Genomic DNA, 20,477 nt, shown 5'->3' with positions numbered 1-20,477 from the left:
AGGTAGGTAAGCATAATACACAACTAATGACAATCAAGCAATAACATGTAGGTTCCTAGATAACATACCAATTGAAAGAACGTCAATCCGACACGATTTTCATTAACTTTTTCCGATCCTTTTGACGAATTTTCTGAAAATAAACGAAACTAGTTACCTACTGATAGTTAAATGAAATATTGTACATCTCCTAAATGGGAATTATAATAGGAATTTTTGAAATTTGCATAAATGGGTGTATTAGGGTGACAATGAAATTAAAATTTCGGATTTTTGAATACAGCACACCTAAAAAATGTGCTATGAGGTGTCAAAAAATGATCCCCAAAGTTTCATCCCTCTAAGTTGATTTTAACCCGTGCCTCAAGGGCCCCAAAGTTTTGAACATAACGTCCGAGCGCGACCTTACGAGTTCCACCGCGACGCGTGGTGGAACTCGTAAGGTCGCGCTCGGACGTTATGTTCAAAACTTTGGGGCCCTTGAGGCACGGGTTAAAATCAACTTAGAGGGATGAAACTTTGGGGATCATTTTTTGACACCTCATAGCACATTTTTCAGGTGTGCTGTAAAAAAAATATTGGAAAAAATTTTTCCCCGTGTATTTCATTGTCACCCTAGGGTGTATCTTTTTCGAAACATCTTGGCCAGCATAATAGAGAAAAAAATCAGAAAATTCTATACCTAATTCATAAGGAAGTTTTCAAAGTACGAGTATAGAAGAATAGGAAGATGAAGGAAGAAAATGGACATTTTTTGAAGCTTGTAACTCACGAATACAAGATAAAGCAGTATAAAATTGTGATCTGTCACGAGAAAACCAACCTAGTGTCCAAAACGTAAATTTTACAGGAAGGGCATTTGAAGTTTTGAGTCTATGTATCAGGCGATCTAAAATTTGGAGGTCCGTGAAACTTGCACCACTTTTGGCCCCCATGAGTGCCAACATAACCCGATATTTTTTTTTTTTCAGAATCATCACATTCAAGGTTGCCAAGTCCAATAATCGAAATTTCCCAAAATCGATTTTTTCGATTTTTTTGAATTTTTTTGCCAAAAATGTTGCAAAAACTACCCGAGTATGAAATAATGAAGAATAAGTTATTATTATTAAATTTATCACGTTTCTTAACAAATTTGTTCAAGGTGAAAAGAGTTGATTTTTCCAGAGTGAACCTCATTCAAATTTCAAAAAAACGGCCTAAATCCTACAAATGTGAGCCGATATCCACAAAAATTTGTATGTTGACTCCCCCGGACATACATTTCGAGAAAATCAAAAAAAAAAATTTTTTCATTTTTTTTGTAGTTGCTCAATTTTTTTGGCCTTAAATTTAGGGTCAAAAGAATCGTTCGCGAACGTTTTTAGCACCGCAGGTAGATTCAGCACCCTGAGCACTACCAATATCCACCATAAAAAAATATCGATTTTTTGGACACTAAGTTGGTTTTCTCGTGACAGATCACAATTAATCAATTTTCAGCATTTGCCCTTAAAAAAAACACGTTGAATGAAAAATTGATTCGAATCATTTTTCAGAATCAATGACTCGTAATTCATAGTGTGAATCATAAATCATTACTTCGTTGAAATGAGTCGAATCACTTTTTTTTAAAATCATATTTCTCGTTTTTTGTTCAACGTTGCTCGTAAAAACTCTTTGAAAAAAGGGAGAAAAATCCAATAAAAATTTTAAAAACAAGATTTTAGCGTTTTAGCAGTGAAAATAAGTATTATCATTAAAACATATGAACGTACACAAGTATTTATGCGAATTTCTCAGCTGATATGTGCATTTTTAGGTAATGAGTTGCTCAAGACAAATATCAAAAAGTGGAGAATTGTCAAAAATTGATTCAACTAAATTAATGTATGAACTACGCTAATAAAAGGTTATGCAATTTTTTAACACGTACCTATTTCGAACGCACACTGACTATCGTTACATGCATCATGGCAAGTATTGTGAGAGTCACAAGCGATGGTACTGCTTTGGGCGGAAACTGAAAAGAGAATACAAAAAAAAATAAAAAATCTTACTTGAATGAGTATTATAAAGGTAGGGAAAACCAACTATTTCTTTGATTAAAATTGATATAATTTCATTTTTCGAATTATGAATCATCCGAAGTTTTTTCCCTTGTCGAAGTACCTATTCAAGATAATTCAAACTTTCAATAATCAAGCAGAAAAATTCCAGAATAAATACCTACCCAAATCATTTTGAATAGTGCTAATTTTTTTATTTATTTTTTTTACTAGAAGTAGGTAGTAGGTACTAATTTTTTCGAAATTTTTGTCATCTGTCATTGTGCTCAGCACGTTAAAATTCTCATTTTTGTCGACAATGTTACAATTTTTTGTTGGTAAAGTATCGTGATGAACGCCCCTCTATGTTAACATGGCTTCGAACCGCCTCTGCTGGCTCTGCCTAAGTACATAAATGAATTTAATCTCGTCACAAAATTTCTGAGTGAGAAAACAATAACTGTGTTCGTCTAATTATAAAAAACAGACAGATTCTGTCAATTGGTGAAACTTGTAAACTCGACAACGGTATACCTACTTAAGGTAATGTAGAAAACAATTTCCAACTTACTTCTATTAGAGCAGATGCCGATTGTAGTCAATGAGCGATTGTTGGAGCATTGGCATATTTTTAATTTTGGATGACATTCCACTCCTATGAACTTACAATTATTGCCTGGCTGTAAGCAAGGAGAAATTGCTGTTGTCTGAAGAACAATCTCACCTGAAACACAAAATGCATCAACAATTATATAGTGTCCCTTGATTATGTACCATCAAATCGCCGTAAGGGAGGTAAAAATATTGATAATTCAATACAAAGTAATACGTCATTATGAAATAATCTTAACAATAAGCAGGGCTTTTATTGTGGAGGGACGCAGGGGGACCCCAAAGGAAAGTTCGAAATTATCAAAAAATTTCCATAAAAACTAAAAAAAATAAACGAATTAGAAAAAAATGAAAAAATGAATAAATTTTGAATTATGATGAAAATTCGTAAATCTAAAATTTAGCATTCAAGTTTGTACCTCAGTACTTATCTTGCACGTCGAGGAGCCCGCTCAAGAATTATTGCATCCCCCCCCCCGTCGACCCTGTCGGACAACTTTTTTCTTGAAGGGGGAGTCCTGAGGAACATTTCTAGCCCTTGTACTCAAAAAAAAAGTGGCCCTACTTACAAAATGGCGGCCATTTTGATTGACAGATCAGCCGAAATCGCAGATTTTGCGTTCCAACATAGACCTTTCAAGAAATTTTTTATACCTTACAAAAGTAGATCGAAAGATCAGGCAAAAATTTTTCACCTGTCAAAATTTCAAGTTCTAAAGTGCATTTTTCGATTTTTGGTGAATTTTTAAAAATAAAATTCAGGCCAAAAATGAGGGAAAAAATCAAAATTTTACCTAATTGACCAAAAAAGCTTAAATTTGGGATATACCCTATTTTCGACATGCCAAATCGATTGGAAACTGTTTCAAACCGTTTTGAGCAGTTTTGAAGCCTCCAGAAAATTTTTAAAACTCGAAATTTCCACAAAATTTCATCAAATGAAGTTGGAAAGCCAAAATTTACTCTGCGAACTAATTTCAATGCGCTACAAAGTATTACAGGTAAATTTCAAGTCGTTTTGAAGCCTCCAGCGACTTTTTGAAAATTACTGTAGGCTCCAAGAGATTTTTTAAACTTTAAACTTTTATAAAATTTTATCAATGGAGATGGAAAGCTGAAATTTATTTCGCAGACTAATTTCAATGCGATATGAAGTCGACTACATGGTGGTTTCAAATGGTTTTGAAGCTTCAAACTACTTTTTGGAAACTTCAATTTTCCAAAAAAAACGCCATACGACCTTTCAAAAAGTCGCTGGAGGCTCCAAAACGACTTGAAATCCACCAGCAGTCGACTTCGTAGCGTATTGAAACTAGTTTGCAGAATGAATTTCGACTTTCCATCTCCGTTTGATTTCCTTCTCCCCAACTCTCTGCCAGTGCAACAAAATTATACTAGGCGATTTTAACATATCAGAGTATAGGCAATCTCAGCTGCACACCTATGACAGAAAAGTCCGAGACATGCTAGAATTCATTCGGGTGGGTCAACTTGAACAAGTGAACACAGTCCCAAATGCTCATGGCAAATTTTTGGATATTGTCATCACCAGTCTACCCCTGGTCTCTGTACAGAGAGGAGAGTCCCTCTTAGAAAGAGAAGATTCACACCATCCTCCCCTGTTGGTTAAAATACCCCACCTCAGAGTTCCAAAAGCTAAGAAGCATTACTACAGGGATTTTTATAGGCTAAATTTTGCCAAGGCTGACTTTTTGGGGTTGTACTGTGCATTTAGGGACTTTAAGTGGGATGACTTATACAAATTAACTGAGGTAGATCAGGCAGAGAAATTCTACTCAAATGTTATAGGCGAAATAATTTCCTGTCATGTACCGTGTTTTAGGGAAAAGAAAAAAGGAAATGGGCCAAAATATCCCCCCTGGTTCAGTCGGGAGATTATTAAAAAATTGAAAGATAAGGAGAGGTCCAGACAGTTGTTTATCAAAACTGGCCTGCTGGAGCACCAGGAGAAGTTTAAAAGCCTAAGAAAGGAAACAAAAAATATGACTAGAGTTGCTCTTGATGACTATAATTCTAGACTTGAACAGAATTATAATGCTAATCCTCAAAATTTTTGGAAAGAAGTAAATTCAAAAAGAATCTCAAAAAATAACTCTGTTGATATTATGGTTGATATTCATGGAATAGAGAGACGGGGAGACGATGTTGCTAACTCATTTGCCGAATTCTTTCAGTCAGTCTATATAAAAGATGATGATGATAATATTGACAACATAGTGTGTGATTCAACCCTCCCAGGAGTAGATGCCTCAGTATTTATCAAAAACATAAGTGCTAAAGAAGTTGATCTTGCCGTCTCAAAGCTCAAAATTAAACACTCACTAGGACCAGACAATGTACCCTCGTATGTCTACAAAGGAGTGGGAGAGTTTCTGATTGAGCCCCTTACCTATATATTCAATTTGATAATCCAGAGGAGCAAGTTCCCAACTGGATGGAAATGCTCAAAAGTCATTCCTGTTCCTAAAAAAGAGGCATCAGGAAATGTTATCAATTATAGGCCTATCTCATTAATTCCTATACCGGCAAAGCTGTTTGAAATGGTGATATACAGCAGAATATATCCTAAAATTAAGAATATTATTTCAGCAAACCAGCATGGCTTTGTTGAGGGTAGATCAATTAGCACAAATTTAATGAACTTTGTCGAATATAGTCTAAGCTCCCTAGATGGTGGTGCTCAAGTAGATGCAGTATATACAGATTTTAAAAAGGCATTTGATAGTGTCAGCCATAGAGTACTGATCCAAAAACTAGCCAGACTTGGTTTCTCCAGTGAATTGTGTAATTTGTTCTGGTCTTATCTCATCGGTAGAACCCAATATGTCTCTTACAGAAATAAAGCATCTAGTATTTACTCCTGTCCATCAGGTGTTCCCCAGGGTTCCAACTTGGGTCCCCTTTTCTTTCTTTTATTCGTAAATGACCTTCCATCTGTGATAAGTAATTCTGAAATAGAGCTATTTGCTGATGATGCTAAGATATACAAGAAAATCCAAGATATAAAGGATTGTGAGGGTCTTCAAGCAGATTTGGATATGTTCATAAAATGGAGTAATGAGAACAAACTGCCCCTTAATGTTTCTAAATGTGCAACAATGACATTTACTAGGAAAAAAACTCTCTTAGAGTATAAGTACACAGTTTGTGGGGAAGAACTCTGTCGTTTAACTACTGTTCGGGACCTGGGTATATACCTTGATGTGGGACTTACTTTCAAGTATCACACTAACATTGTGGTAGCAAAGGCAAGGAGGATGGCCTATTTTGTTGTCAGAAATTCTGTGCACTTCAAGAGAATAAGTACACTTAAAGTCCTATACTTCTCCTTCATAAGGTCAATTCTGGAGTTTGGTGTACTAGTTTGGTTCCCTCATACTAGAAAATTTATAAAAGAGCTTGAAAAAATTCAAACTAGATTTTTAAAGTACCTATATTTGAGGACTTTTGAATATTATCCTTATGACTTATCACAAAAAGAACTTTTGGAAGGGTTTGAAGTGGATCCATTAGAAAAAAGAAGAGAAACAATTGCATTAATGTTTCTGTATGACCTTATCCACTGCAACATAAATGACAGTAACCTTTTGGGAAAAATCAATTTCTGGGCCCCAAAAATCCACTCCAGGCAGAAAAAAATATTCTCCTTAAACAATTACAACACATTTAGGATGAAGGTATCTCCTATGAACAACGTCATGGGTATCTCTGACAATTTCCTCTGTAGGTGTGCAGATGCTGATATTTTTAGTATGGGTAGGTCTGCTTTCAAGCGTGTGGTGGGGGTGGCATGGGAGTAGGAGTGGGGGTGCAGTGGGAGCTGTTTGTGAACCATTTCATATTCTGTATCTTATTCTTTTTAGTTCTCTATGTTTTTTTTTCTTTTCTTTTTTTAATAAGTATTTCTTCTGTTTGGTGTTATACTTTTTTGCTTACTTCTTACATTCTCTTTTAGATAGGAAGAACTACTTTTATAGATATTACTTTTTTTTTGTTTTTGTTTGTTTTTTTTCTCCTTTTTGCTTTCTTTTGTATGTTTGTATTTCTCAAACTTGTTTCTCTGGAGTAAATCTTAGTCTTATCTCTATAATTATAAATGGTCTCTCCTGTAATTGGCTCTAGCTGTTGGAGAGACCTAAATTGTAAAATAAAAAAATAAATAAATAAAATAAATTGTGGGGAAATTTCAAGTTTCAAATATTTGCTGGATGGCTCCAGTAATTTTCAAAAAATCCCCGGAGGCTCCAAAATGACTTGAAATCCCCCTGCAGTTGACTTCGTAGCGTATTGAAATTAGTTTTGCAGAATAATTCTCAGCTTATTTCCAACTCCATTTTGATGAAATTTTGTGGAAATTTCGAGTTTCAAAAAAATCTACTAGAGGCTCCAGTAATTTTCAAAAAGTCGCTGGAGGCTCCAAAATGACTTGAACCCACCTGAAGTCGGCTTCAGAAGGTGTTAACCTGCTTTCCATCTCCATTGGCCGGGGGGGGGGGGGGGTGGTATGAAAATTAGGGGCTTGCAACTTCAATTTAGCGTTCCCCTCAGAAAAGAAATACAAAAAAAGGCCTGACAACAAGTAACGATTGGGCTTACAAAAAAAATGGGTCCCCTATACTTTTTGGGTAGATTTTGTAAAACAAAGTACTTGGGCCATTTCCATTTTATTTTTTAGCTCGACTTTGAGAAAATATTGTTCAAGTTAAAAAACTGACGAAGAAAAGTCAGAAAAATACAATTTATATAAATAGGGAGCTGACCCCCCACAGTGGGCTGTGAGCACCCTCAAAACGCCTGAAATTCAAAAACTTACAATGAATCCTAAAACAATGGTACAGTGATATCCTCCCTTATGTTTTTGGGGTCGCATAATACGAATTTGACAATATTTTTTTGTAAGGGTGGGGGGTGAGGGGGTGGAAACTTCAAAATTTGACAATATTGATGTGTGATATGTCGAAATGTATGTTTTTGAGGGTGTAGATCACGAATATGACAATATTTTTTTCGTAGGGTCGAATGGTGGGAGGTGAAGGGGGTAAAAACTGTGAAAAATTCAAAATTTGACTATAATGATGTGTGATATGTCGAAATGTACCAAGTATGAATAATTCAACAGAAAGTAAGTACTTTTCATCAATTTACTCAATTTTAGTTTTTATAAAGTAATTATAAAGGTATAATTTATGTTGAAATCCCGTTTTTTGCCAACTCTGTTGCATAAATTGGAATAGAACAAATTTTTGGACGTAGATGCACGGGAAATTCCAGTGGCTGGTAATACTTAAGATAGTGTATTTCAAGATGTTAATTGCCATTTTTGCTCCAAAGTGCCCCGGCGACCTCCACAGTCGATTACAATGAAAAATCTTAGATTTCGTAAAAATGTAACAAATTTTCTCTTACTGGGACTTTAACAGCTTCCCAACAGAAAATTCTTCATCTCCCACCCTTCACCCCTTCTACACCTTAGAAAACGTACATTTTGACATATCACACATCATTATATGTAGTCAAATTTTGAATTTGCGCCGTTTTACCCCCTTCACCCCCCACCATTCGCCCATACGAAAAAAATATTGTCAGATTCGTGATCTACATCCTGAAAAACATTCATTTAGACATATCACACTTCATTATTGTCAAATTTTGAATTTTTCACCCCCTCCATCCTACACTATTACCCTCTACGAAAAAAATATTGCCAAATTCGTGATCTACAACCTCGAAAACATGCCTACATTTCGACATATCACACGTCATTATAGTCAAATTTTGAATTTTCCCCGTTTTACCTTCCTTCACCCACCACCATTCAACCCTACGAAAAAAATATTGTCATATTCGTGATCTACACCCTCAAAAACATACATTTCGACATATCACACATCAATATTGTCAAATTTTGAAGTTTCCACCCCCCTCACCCCCTCACCCCCCACCCCCACAAAAAATATTGTCAAATTCGTATTCTGCGACCCCATAAACATAAGGAAGGATATCCCTGTACCATTGTTCCAGGATTCATTGTAAGTTTTTGAATTTCAGGTGTCTTGAGGGTGCTCACGAGCCCACTGTGCCCCCTCTCTTTGACCCGTCCCTCACCGCACCCCTTCCATGAGGTTTAGCGAATGTCTTCCTTGTTTGAAAATTTTGTTTTGGAGTCCTTGTAATGTGCATCAAGCAAAATTTCATGCTGAGGGTGCAAACCAATTTCTGCTTTTCTCATTCACTCATTTGCGAACAGTTCATTTGATAGGTATTTGAGAGGAGATTAAATAATCAGTGCTCATTTTACTTAAACTGATTGGGGGGGCTTTGATCCACTGTGGGGTGATTAGCTCTAGGGGTAGGGGCGGGGGCTTTTAGTATGTTGTTCACCACACCATCCTAGACAATATTCGCAAAAAAAAAAAACACCTTTGATCCCAATTATGTCCGGGTCAAATCGTATGTACTTTGACTGGGCTAAGAGCTTCAAATTGGTTTTCACTTTTCTCTTGGTTCCATTCAGATTGAACCGTGTGAATTTGAGATAGTTTTCCCTTGATAAATAAGTATACCTATATACTACATAAACATATGTATCTAAGATCGTACGAGATACAAAGTACAAAACATATTGCCTCTCATATACAATAATTATAATAAGTACCTAATTACTATCAGTATCAGTGATTGTTTATCTCGATTCAGTTTATCTTTTGGTTTAAAGCCACAAAGGACATAAAATGAAAACAATCGAAAATATCACCTACGTAGATATCTATTCATGTGTGTAAATAAGTAAACCAGTTGGAAGGAATTTCTCACGTTTAGCGAGGGGCGAATGCGCACATTTTTGCGCAGTTTTGCGCATCTAGCATGTGCTCCAGCCAACACTATAGCCATATTGTACTATACGTATCTAAGTGATTAGTTTTTAGTCTCATCACACCGTACATAAATCTGCGTCGAGCCACTTTTTATTTACCTACAGCTGTTCGCGAATTTTTTTACAATGTTTATAAACATAATAACGATCATTAGTGTTGTAATCGGTAAAATTGTATTAGCACAGGTAAGAAGTTAGATGTCGAATTTCTATAAAAATACCACCTAGCTATTTGTACCCAGTGCCTAGGTACTGTGCATTTTTTTTAAATTTCGAATCAATGCTCCGAATTTTGAGTTTTTTAACGGGACAGAGCAAAATCTACACATCTGGATTTTTCAGTAAGTACATCATGCAGCACTGCATAAATTTCATGTTTTGATTTTGTCTGCAGGGAGAACCAGTGCCAACAGTATCAGCAAAAAATACAAGTTCTGGCGAAAATGATAATCAATTTTCCACTTGTCTGGATATTCTGAAGAGGAATCCGAGTGTTCGAAACGGTGTGCATAGTTATTTATCTTCCAATGTAACTTATCTTTGTAAATTACTTGTAGGTACTTACCCATTTTTAAAAATTATTTACATTTTTGTGTAGGCTGGTTTAGGATAAAGCCCAAAAGCGAATACGAAAACTCCGAATACGCGTTAGGATTTGAAGTATGGTGCGACTTCTACAGCAATGAAACCTGCATCTATCCTCAATTACCAGACGACTCATCACTATCAAAACCGATTGATGTGTCAACTGTACCAGGGGAAGTATGGATAGCTAACCTCGGTAAGGAGGTGAGTAGATCTATCACACGTGCAATTTTGCATATACCTACTCAATATTTTACTGAAAACTCGTCATTTTATAGTATAGGTAAGGTATGTATGTGTACCTACTTATGTACTTGGGTATTCGTGATTACAGATTTCATATCCATTTGATAACAGCCAGATAACAATACTTCAGAAAACTTCGAGAACGTGTCACCAAAACATCACTGTAAATTGTAAGAATCTGGTGGCATTTTATGACGAGACCCTGAACACTTTCGACAAAAGCATCAAGACTCTCGCATGGAACGGTATACAGCTGACCCCACTGGGTCCATTAGATTTAAAACTTAGATCGGATAAAGACGATTGTAGGGTAGGTAAATTTTGAATCTGGGTAGTGGGTACCTATATTTTACCTACTGCTTTATCCAGGTATACTCATGTGGCATTCGGCTAGCAAAAGACCCATTCAAGAGCAAGGCGAAACAAAATTTATACGTTTAAAAAATGCGAAATTCGAAAAACAATGTTCTGAAAATCCTCCATATTACGCATTTATCTTATGAAAATGGGGATTTATGTAAGTACATAATATGCTTAAACGAAGAGTGAGTGAACATTTTTCGAAAAATTTGGTTCAAATTAAAAAAAAAAAAAATATTCAACCTCGTATTTTTGTATGGGGGGGGGGGTGATTACGCGATTGCCCATGGTACCTCCTCTTGGCTATTTTAATTTTTCAAGAGTTGAACCAATACACCCTTTTCAGCGTTGACCGAATGTGTATTTTGCTACATTTAAATTACTTACTTATTGCTCCTAATTTTTTAAATCGATTTTTCGTTTATTTTTTTCAGTATAGGGACAATCCTAATGAGTGGAAAGAAACTATTATTGAATACACCACTGACAGATGTGACAGGCTACCCTTCACAGACGTCGCGATCCGAGATGTATGGAGAGGACATGGCCGTGGCCATGGCCAGTGGTTCTATGTGAAAGTTGGGCCAGTTTGTTTTTCTTGGAGTAGAGACATATCTATGTACGAGTAAATGTATAGTTAACTTGTTTTGATTTTTTTTCAACGTACTTATATGTATAATATTTATAATTATTCTCATTGCATTTTTGTTTCTGTACTTAATCTGAATTTTGTATTATTTTGTGTTCACTGGTGCTTAATCTTTGATTTGATCTTTTATACTTTATTATAATTTTTTATCTACGCATTGCCCATTTTTTTTATAAATAGTGTACCTACATTATGTACCTAAGGTGGATCAAGAAAAAAAAAATGTCAAAGGATTTTGACCAAGTTCAGTGGGAACCTTCATTATGAGTTCAAAAGTCATTTAGAAAAATTTTCATCTGAGGAGATGCTCATGGCGGGGGATGTGGGCTTCAAAAAAAGACGTTTTCGAAAAAATCATACTCGTATAGTTGTTCACTTGAGAAGTTTTGGAGGAGGAGGAAGGAATAGGAAATGTAGATGGCATTTCGTAGGGTCAAGTTGATGGCCATGTGAAAACTGGTATATTTTTAAGTAAGTAATTAAATTTTCGGGGTGGCTAATCAACAGAGCCGGAACCTTAAAACCCGAATTTTTTGAAATAGATGGAAGAAAGGATTTTTTAAAATTCGATCATCTATTTTGGCCAATACGTCCTCACCAAAAAGAGGTACCTAGAGAAGTGATTGTAGTCTCAAATTACTCATATTGGACCGCTCTTAAAATATTAACCTGTAACCATTCATATTCAGTTATCTTCAATATTTCAGTCCTTTTCAAAGTTGAATTTTTCAATACTCACCCCTATAATTCGAATGATGATTCGAATTTTTAAAAAAATATGTACTACCAAGGTGGTTCCTAAAAACTTGACATTTTGATAACCACTCGTGGAAGACCAAGCGAGATCATCGAGTGGGTGGTAAATGGAACACCTAAACATGGTTTCGATGAATAAATAGTAGGTAGTCATTAATATTTGTCAACAATCTCGACGACGTGTAGACGGATGTGCAGCATGCATTCATTAAGATATTTTCAATATTATTTTAGATATCTACGGTACATGGAGACATAAAGCATGATACCCAGTTGAAAAGAAAAAATACGTAAAAATTTGCAAGTCTAGAAATGTATTTTTTAGAGTGGTATACAGGCACAAATTGCGTGCAACGGCTCTTCGAATGCATTTTCTTAGCGAATTCCCTTCATTTTCCGTACAAATGATCTCAACTTCTGCGCGGGGAGGGGGGGTTCTTCCCATGGACACCACTTTATCCTACATCAATAAAGCCAAATAATGGCAAAATTCATCAAAAATTGTTGGCTCAGCAGGCAGTAGTGAATTTCTGAAGTTCCGCATCCAGATACGATCCTCCGGCACAACTTTTTCTTAGAATGGGAGTCCTAAGGAACATTTCTAGCCCTTGTCTTTTAAAAAAACGTGGCCCTACTTACAAAATGGTGGCCATTTTGATTGACAGGTCAGCCGAAATCGCAGATTTTGCGTTCCAACATAGGACTTGAACGCAATTTTTTAAACCGTACAGACGTAGATCGAAAGATCAGGCAACAATTCATCACCAGTCAAAATTTCAAGTGCTAAAGTGCCTTTTTCGATTTTTGGTGAATTTTTGAAAATCAAATTTAGGACAAAAATTTGAAAAATGAGGGATCAAGAAGGCCGAAATTTTGAATAATGCCCTATTGTCGGCATGCCAAATCGATTGGAAACTGTTTCAACCCGTTTTGAGCAGTTCTGGGGCCTCCAGCAGATTTTTGAAACTCGAAATTCCCACAAAATTTCATCTAACGGTGATGGAAAAGCCGAAATTTACTTCGCAAACTGATTTCAAGACGCTACGAAGTCAACTGCAGGTGGATTTCAAGTCGTTTTGAAGCCTCCAGTGACATTTTGAAAATTACTGGAGCCTCTAGTAAATTTTTGAAACTTGAAATCTTTCCAAAATTTCATCAAACGGAGATGGAAAGCCGAAATTTACTCCGCACTCCAACTTTGACACCCTCTGAAGACCACTTCAGGTGGGTTCAAGTTATTTTGGAGCCTTCAGCAACTTTTTGAAAATTACTGGAGTCTACCCGATTTTTGAAACTTGAGATTCCCACAACATTTTATGAAATGTAGTTGGAAAGCAAAAATTTAATCTGCAAACTAATTTCATTACGCTACGATGCCAACTGCAGGTGGATTTCAAGTAGTTTTGGAGCCACCAGCAACTTTTTGAAAATTACTGGAGCCTCCAGTAGATTTTTTAAACTTGATATCTCCCAAAATTTCATCAAATTAATGGAAATGGAGAGAAGAAATTCATTCTGCGAACTAATTTCAATACGCTACGAAGTCGACTGCTGGTGGATTTCAAGTCGTTTTGGAGCCTCTAGCGACTTTTTGAAAGGTTGTATTGCGTTTTTTGAAAAATTTAAATTTAAAAAGTAGCTAGAAGCTTCAAAAATATTTAAAACCACCATGTAGTCGACTTCATGTTGTATTGAAATTGGTTTGCGAAGTAAATTTCGGCTTTCCATCTCCATTTGATGAAATTTTGGAGAAATTCCAAGTTTCAAAAATCTACTGGAGACTTCAGTAATTTTCAAAAAGTCGCTGGAGGCTCCAAAACGACTTGAAATGCACCTGCTGTTGACTTTGTACCGTATTGAAATTAGTTTGCAGAGTAAATTTCAGTTTCCATCTCCGTTTGATGAAATTTTGTGGGAATTTCGAGTTTCAAAAACCTGCTGGAGGCTCCAGAACTGCTCAAAACGGGTTGAAACAGTTTCCAATGCCAAATTGATTGTCATTTTGATAAAATTTTGTTTTTCCCCTCATTTTTGACCTAAATTTGATTTTCAAAAATTCACCAAAAATCGAAAAACGCACTTTAGCACTTGAAATTTTGACAGGTGATACCTGCACGTGCAGGTGATCTTTATGCGCCCCCCTCCCCCAATACTAAGAGTATTTCAACAGAAAAAGTGGTTGCTTATCTATAACCCTTGTGACCAATCAAACAAAGTTAAAATTTTCCGAGAACAACGAAAATGGCACTGATTTTTTATTTTGACCACTTCCAAAAAATTGTTGATCCAAAATTTCATGCAGGCATCAAGAGGCCGCGATTCTATTCGAATTGGAATCTTCCTTGTTTCTTTTCGGCGATTTGGATCACCCCAACTCTGCTCCTCCATCAACCTCGGAGAGGGGGGGTTGAGGCTCATCCGGCCCCATTTTTAATCTCCCCGATAATTTAATTGAAAATACGCGTTTTTTCACGTGGACAACTGAACTCTACAAAATGCCAACTCTTTCCCCCTCCCCCTCCAAAACTGCTCACTCAATGAACACTTTTTCCTGCTGTGTTCCTAAACTAAGTAAAAATGGGGGAAAAATTCAGGAAACATAAATTTTCGTGATGTTAGAACATTTTTTATTTCATTATATTGTTACATTTCGAAAGTTGTGGTAAACATTTTTCGAATATATATAAATATAATTTCGGAAACAGAATGAGGAACAGAATCAATTCTTCACTTTCAGCTACTTCTGATCAACGAAGCTCCTTTTCGCGTTGATTCAAAATTCTTCATGAAAATTTACCTATATAACTATGATCATATCCTTCACCCATTTTTCAGGATACCTATATTGAAAGCTGGTCGTGGAAACAATAAGCCAGTCTTATGATGAATCACATCCATTTTCAATCGTTTGTCACCAGTTTGTTGCTCCCTCCGGAAAAACTGCTCGAGTTTTGTGCATGCGACTAGAAATTTTTTAACTTAACTTTCGGAAACCATCATCATGGACTTCTCAAGCCGCTTTGATTTCGAGAATTAAAGAAAACAAACAGGTCCAATGTGAACTTCAAGAAGTTGTCCAGGTCTCCCAACATCTCGAATTGCTATATCAGTGATGGGAAGTTGGGAAGGTATGTTAGTCGAGTAGGTGATGTCCGTATGTGACCATTCGTCGTTTTTATGCTGTTTGAACAAGACATCAATGAATTTAAAAAATAACAAAAAAAACGAAAAAACTCGGTATACTTATATAGATTTAGTATTCACCTGACAGTTGTCATGACCGGACATAAATTGTAAATTTGAAAGGTTTTGTGGAGTAATTTCTTCATTATTCCATCCCAGTAATTTCATGCTTTTCTCAAAATTTTTGTTGATACTGTCGTAGTAGACAATTGAATTCTTACAACGGTAAGTAATAGCTTGTGTTGCCGATTTGGACATTTGTTGCAACATTCTCAGCTGATTAGCATCTGCTCGGTAAGCGATCTGGCACATGTGAAATTACTCGTATTTTCGGTCATTAAAAATACCTACTTGCCTACTTGAGATTTGGAAGCGGACTTTTCGATCAGAAACTAGGCAACGTTGTTGAGTGCTAAAAAAAAAACAATTTTTTTCGAAAATAACCCTACTTTTAGGACCACTGGCTCAGCCCACTGAATAACAGGGAAGGGGGCTCAAAATTTTTCTGTATAGTCTCCAACTAAAAATACACTTTCCCCAGTTAATTTCGATCAAAATCCAGGACATTTTTTATTTTTCCGAGCAACTCTGCTGTTCATTTTTATGAGAGCAAATTAACACATCAAAAAAAGGAGACAAACTGCACTTTGAAGACCAATTTCAACTTTATATGTTGTGCCTCCAACTAAAAGACCCCTTTTTCAAAAAAAAAAAAAAAAAAAAAAAAAACGAATAAACACCTGATCAAAAAAAAAGAAAAAAAATGTACTTTGGGGTTGTCTAGTTTCCAGTTCGATAGTCTCATTTTTACTCCAAACTCCATTTTGTGAATGTCTTAAGGGTTGACTGCTTACCTCGTAACTGGAATCATTTTTCACTAACCAAACTTCTGATTCAAATGCAGAAATATCAAAAATTTTCAAACGTCGAGCTGATTTCGTATATATACATGTTTCACGTGTTTTAAATACACAATGAACGAAGATAGCTTTTTTCATATCGCCTTGGCTGGGATTTATCCAATAGAAACCTACATTTGAAAAATTGATTAATTAGATACTAAATTCTATCAAATGTACCTACATAAATTATATGAAAGTAATAAATAAATTTTTCAACGTAATGTTTACCGTCTCGTGCATCCCAAGTATTGTTGAACATTTCTTGGCATGTTTTTGCTAGATGCTCGTCTATGCGTGGGAGGTGCTATAAAAATACATAATGATTAATAATTAGGGCGGTTCACAAAAAAAAGTCGGGGTTTTTGAACAAGTTTAGTGTAAATTTTAATTTTGCGTTGAAAGTCATTCAGAACGTGTTTTTCCCACTCCGATCTCTGCCCAACCTGTTTCAGAAAATATGGGGAAAATGATTCAGTTCCTTGAAACTTATTTATTCTGCTTCGAAACATACGTACGTCGTATAGATACTATTTCTTAGAACTGGCTCATTTTTTCCAAAACAAATGAGATGGACAGAGACTGGGAGTAAGCAAGTACTAAGTAGGTAGGTAATTATGTATTTATGATCAAATGCACTCACTTGACATCTTGATGCTCCATGCAATGTTGTAATAATAATGAATGCCAAAAAAAGAAACATCCTGAGTTAGGCGATCACTGCCGGTTGCTTGCTTTTTACACATATTTCAATTTAAAAAAAAAAAGTAAATTAAAACGGACGTTGTCAAGCAGGCTACGTGACTTTGGGTGTACCTTATTTTACAAAGTTGAAATTTCTCATTTCTCATCCCTTCCCTCAAAAGTTGTAACCTCGAGTTATGAAATATTTTTCTAATTTTTATTTTCATCTTATATGTAAAAGAAGTGGTGCCGGAAGTCCCCTCCCCTCAGTTGAAAAGAATAGGTAAAAAAATCAATTTATCAAAATACCTATGTGCTTTTGTTTTTGTTTCAGAATTTTTCATAATATAATCCCCTTTTCAAGAAAAAAACTTGCCCGGTCCTTCAAACCCTATTGACCTCCTATAACGAGCCCCTCAAGATTGGAAAAATCAGAAAAATGAGAGTATATAGTTACTAGGTAGGTACCTACTTAAATCAAAATCAGGGAAAATGTTTTGAAAATATCTCATTTCCACATTAGAATTATTTTAAGGTAATCCTCTTTTCAAGAAAAACTTTTGTTGGAGCCCCAAATGATGTAGGATCTCTCGTATGAAGCCAAGCAAATTTAGAAAAAGGGGGGCTATAATTAGTACATAATATTATGTATAGGTTTAAGTTAATTTTACCCAAGTGGAGACTTGTTTTAAGGTGTAGGAACTGGAAAGTTCACAATTTTAGACATTTGGCCTGATTCTTTAATTTTTTGATATTTTGTAAGATGGGGGGGGGCTCACCGGCATCAATTAGTTTTTACCGAGGAGACTGAAAATTTCATGACGTGATTTTCTCACCCGAGATAACAACTTTAGGGGATGTGAGCGGAAAAATACGAAAAAAAATTGCCATTAAGTAGGTATACATAAATAAGGTACACTCTATGTAATTGCGACTAGTCACCACTGATGGGAGACGCATGCAACTTGACATTCAATAAAAAGAAATGAGTACTTACCTGCTATTGTTAAGAGTTATCCGTGGACAATGTTTATAGTGATGCTGCTCTCTCAATTAATTGTAGGTATCAATGAATTCGAAAAATATGTAGTCTAATTAATCCACAATCACACAAAGAAAAAATAACGTGCAATTGCACAAATGTATACTGCCCATACGAGCAATTGAATGAGTGCTGAAAAAAAAAAGGCAAACTCGAGCCCTTTTAGCTGTACATAAATGTAAATGTTTGCAACTTGAAGGATGATTTGTGAACTGCATAAATAATGAATGCATCCTGAAAGGATGCGAAATCGAGCCTATTTAGTCGCAAGTGTTCCTAACATGAGGATTCGTCTTATGTACGAGTAGAATCTTCTCTCGTGTCAAAGCTAGAAATGGTCAACTTTCTCTTCGACTTGTATGGACAACAAGTCAATTTTCTTATTGCTCCATTATCTATAATTTGAATGATCATTCGAATAAAAAAAATGCTACCAAGGTGGCTCCAAAAAAACTTTTCACATTTTGATGACCACTCATAGGACATCAAGCGAGATCATCGAGTGGGTGGTAAATGGAGCAACTAAACATGTTTTCGATGAACAAAATATCTAGATGACGTTTTAGTCATTAATAATATGAATTTGTCAACAATCATGGAGATGTGTAGACGACTGCGTAGCATTATATTTACTGAGATATTTTTCAAGGTTTAGGTACCTACAGGTAAGACGGAGGAATAGAGCATGGTAGTTTACAATAAAAAATATGTAGGTAGGTATAGGTAGGTAAAAGTTGGCACCAGTTTGAAAAATGATATATGTACCTAGGTAGTTCGATGTTTGAGTATTAGGTGATATGCATTAGGGAAAAAATGTTTTTGAAACACGAATTCCCACAAAAATAAGCGATCTGTGAATTTTCAACCACTCGGTAGAACTCTCAAAGTGGTCTTAAATTTTAACGGAATGGCCTAAGTTGACAAAAAATCTCAAATAGGTATAACCATCTTTTGACACCTGTATCATTTTTCTTCAAAAGTGGCTTAGAAACTGAAAACAGTGGACAGTTTTAGAAAGGGGGAAGAATGTTGACATTTTATTTATCTTGATTTTCAGGATTCAGGAACTTTTACCCACATAACAAGGTAAAAAAAAATGACAGAAACCTGTTTTGTTGCAAATTTTAAAAACAATAAAAGAATACTTTTGTAATTGTCATTTATATACGATCGAAAATTCCTAATTTTAGGAGAAAAACGCCAAAAAGTGTTTCGGGGTGGGGACTGGGGAGGTCTAACCCCCTCAAAGACAATGTTCAGTCAATGAAAGAGGGGTAGGAGGCTATGTCGCTGCGTGTAGGTATCTAGTATGTACCATCCCAGGTTTAATTTACGCAACACAATGCCATAATCTCACCTACAGATCCGCTACATCTCATAATAAAAGCAATTTTTCAAGTTAAAATGTATACTTCATCTGCCACATCACGTTTTTTCAAGTTCAATACCCTTTATTTGGGTTGGTATCGATGTTAGATCAAAAACTATGATACGAGTAAATCTTTAGAATCCTCATGACTCATGACATTCTGAATACTTTTTATTGGAATTGTTTTTTGATCGCAAATTTATTCGTTTGATCACTTGATTTTAAAAAATTGAAATAAATTATATACCTAGACCTACCTTCTCTCAGTGTCCATCTCACTTGTTTTGAAAACAAATGGACTCGTTCCAAAAAATAGTATCTGGAATTTTTTTGGCGGAGCTGTGGAGCTTCAAAGTTTTCCAAAATGGCTGAAAATGGTAAATTTCAGTTGCAAATTGCTCCGATTGTATGTACGTGGTACAGAGTTTTGAAATTTCTTAAAAATTGTAGTACTTTGAGAGGGTAATCGACGAATGATGTCAAAATCAGTGTTGCCACTTTCAAAAACCTAAAAAAAAATCGATTTACAAACTTATAATTTAAATATAACCGTAATGTCCCCCAGTAAAAGTTCTGTAAAAATTCTTTGTTTTAGTCATTTCCATGTAAGTACATAGAATATCATATCAAAAAATTGGACTGCCAATTTCTTTCATTTTCGAGAAAAAAAATTACAAGTTTGGCACTTATTGCAAAAATATCATCAGAAACCTAAAAATTTTAAATTTTTGTATTTTCGAGATATTTTACTAATGTGTAGATGAACATAAGAACCCCCCCCCCCATTTTGTCAACGACCTTTTCCACAATGGCAATCAGGAAAAAAGATAAACACATTTTTGAATGCACTTTACACATCGGTAAAACTATCTCAAAAATGCAGCAATTTTAATTTTTCAGGTTCGTGATGGCCAGTATTTTTGCAATAAGTGCCAAACTTGTAATTTTTTTTATAAAAAATGAAAAAAAATGCCAGTCCAATTTTTTGATGCTATTCTACATAAAAAGGACTAAAAATGAGAATTTTTCAGAATTTTTACTCGCAGACATCGTAGTTATATTTAAATTAAAAGTTTTGAAATCAATTTTTTTAGATTTTTGAAAGTGGAAACACTGATTTTGACATCTTTGGTCGATTACCCTCTCAAAGTACTACAATTTGAAAAAAAG

At 35.4% G+C, this 20,477-nt stretch overlaps 3 protein-coding genes across 4 annotated transcripts in view; 1 reads left to right on the top strand and 2 right to left on the bottom strand.

The window, feature by feature from the left end:
* LOC135844742 (fibroblast growth factor receptor 1-like) overlaps window positions 1-20,477 on the bottom strand; it is a 28,947-nt gene that overhangs the window by 6,069 nt on the left and 2,401 nt on the right. Inside the window, exons 2-4 of the mRNA XM_065363075.1 lie at window positions 2,599-2,751; window positions 1,916-2,002; window positions 69-133 (exon numbers count right to left, since the gene is read on the bottom strand). Of these exons, the coding sequence (XP_065219147.1) occupies window positions 69-133; window positions 1,916-2,002; window positions 2,599-2,751 (305 nt within the window). The remainder of the gene's footprint in view (window positions 1-68; window positions 134-1,915; window positions 2,003-2,598; window positions 2,752-20,477) is intronic.
* On the top strand, window positions 9,441-11,527 carry LOC135843647 (collagen alpha-2(I) chain-like). 2 transcript variants are annotated; one of them, XM_065361599.1, is made up of 5 exons: window positions 9,441-9,720; window positions 9,929-10,037; window positions 10,133-10,323; window positions 10,454-10,610; window positions 11,160-11,527. In XM_065361599.1, exons 1-5 carry the CDS (start codon window positions 9,661-9,663, stop codon window positions 11,162-11,164), a joined length of 522 nt encoding a protein of 173 aa, XP_065217671.1. In that variant the 5' UTR covers window positions 9,441-9,660; the 3' UTR covers window positions 11,165-11,527. The 2 variants fall into 2 exon arrangements, with proteins under 2 accessions (XP_065217671.1, XP_065217670.1); XM_065361598.1 differs by having other exon boundaries at window positions 9,448-9,720; window positions 10,454-10,675.
* Window positions 14,744-18,107, bottom strand: LOC135844094 (collagen alpha-2(I) chain-like). Its single transcript, XM_065362204.1, has 6 exons — window positions 17,894-18,107; window positions 16,856-16,946; window positions 16,444-16,519; window positions 16,168-16,343; window positions 15,395-15,616; window positions 14,744-15,310 (listed from the first exon to the last, which is right to left on the bottom strand). Exons 2-6 carry the CDS (start codon window positions 16,913-16,915, stop codon window positions 15,164-15,166), a joined length of 681 nt encoding a protein of 226 aa, XP_065218276.1. The 5' UTR covers window positions 16,916-16,946; window positions 17,894-18,107; the 3' UTR covers window positions 14,744-15,163.

The sequence above is a fragment of the Planococcus citri genome, chromosome 4 (genome assembly GCF_950023065.1).
Source record: "Planococcus citri chromosome 4, ihPlaCitr1.1, whole genome shotgun sequence".
NCBI lineage: Eukaryota > Metazoa > Arthropoda > Insecta > Hemiptera > Pseudococcidae > Planococcus > Planococcus citri.
The sequence above is the reverse complement of the archived record's forward strand: the minus strand, read 5'-3'. Positions and strand labels throughout refer to the sequence as shown.

Coding starts and splice junctions, on each gene's coding strand:
- LOC135844094 (XM_065362204.1), bottom strand. CDS start 16,915: ATGTTTCTTTTTTTGGCATTCATTATTATTACAACATTGCATGGAGCA. Junction 15,617..16,167: donor AAAATGATTCCAGTTACGAG/GTAAGCAGTCAA, acceptor CACATGTGCCAG/ATCGCTTACCGAGCAGATGC. Junction 15,311..15,394: donor CCGGTCATGACAACTGTCAG/GTGAATACTAAA, acceptor TTGTTCAAACAG/CATAAAAACGACGAATGGTC.
- LOC135843647 (XM_065361598.1), top strand. CDS start 9,661: ATGTTTATAAACATAATAACGATCATTAGTGTTGTAATCGGTAAAATT. Junction 9,721..9,928: donor GTAAAATTGTATTAGCACAG/GTAAGAAGTTAG, acceptor TTTTGTCTGCAG/GGAGAACCAGTGCCAACAGT. Junction 10,676..11,159: donor CGGATAAAGACGATTGTAGG/GTAGGTAAATTT, acceptor TATTTTTTTCAG/TATAGGGACAATCCTAATGA.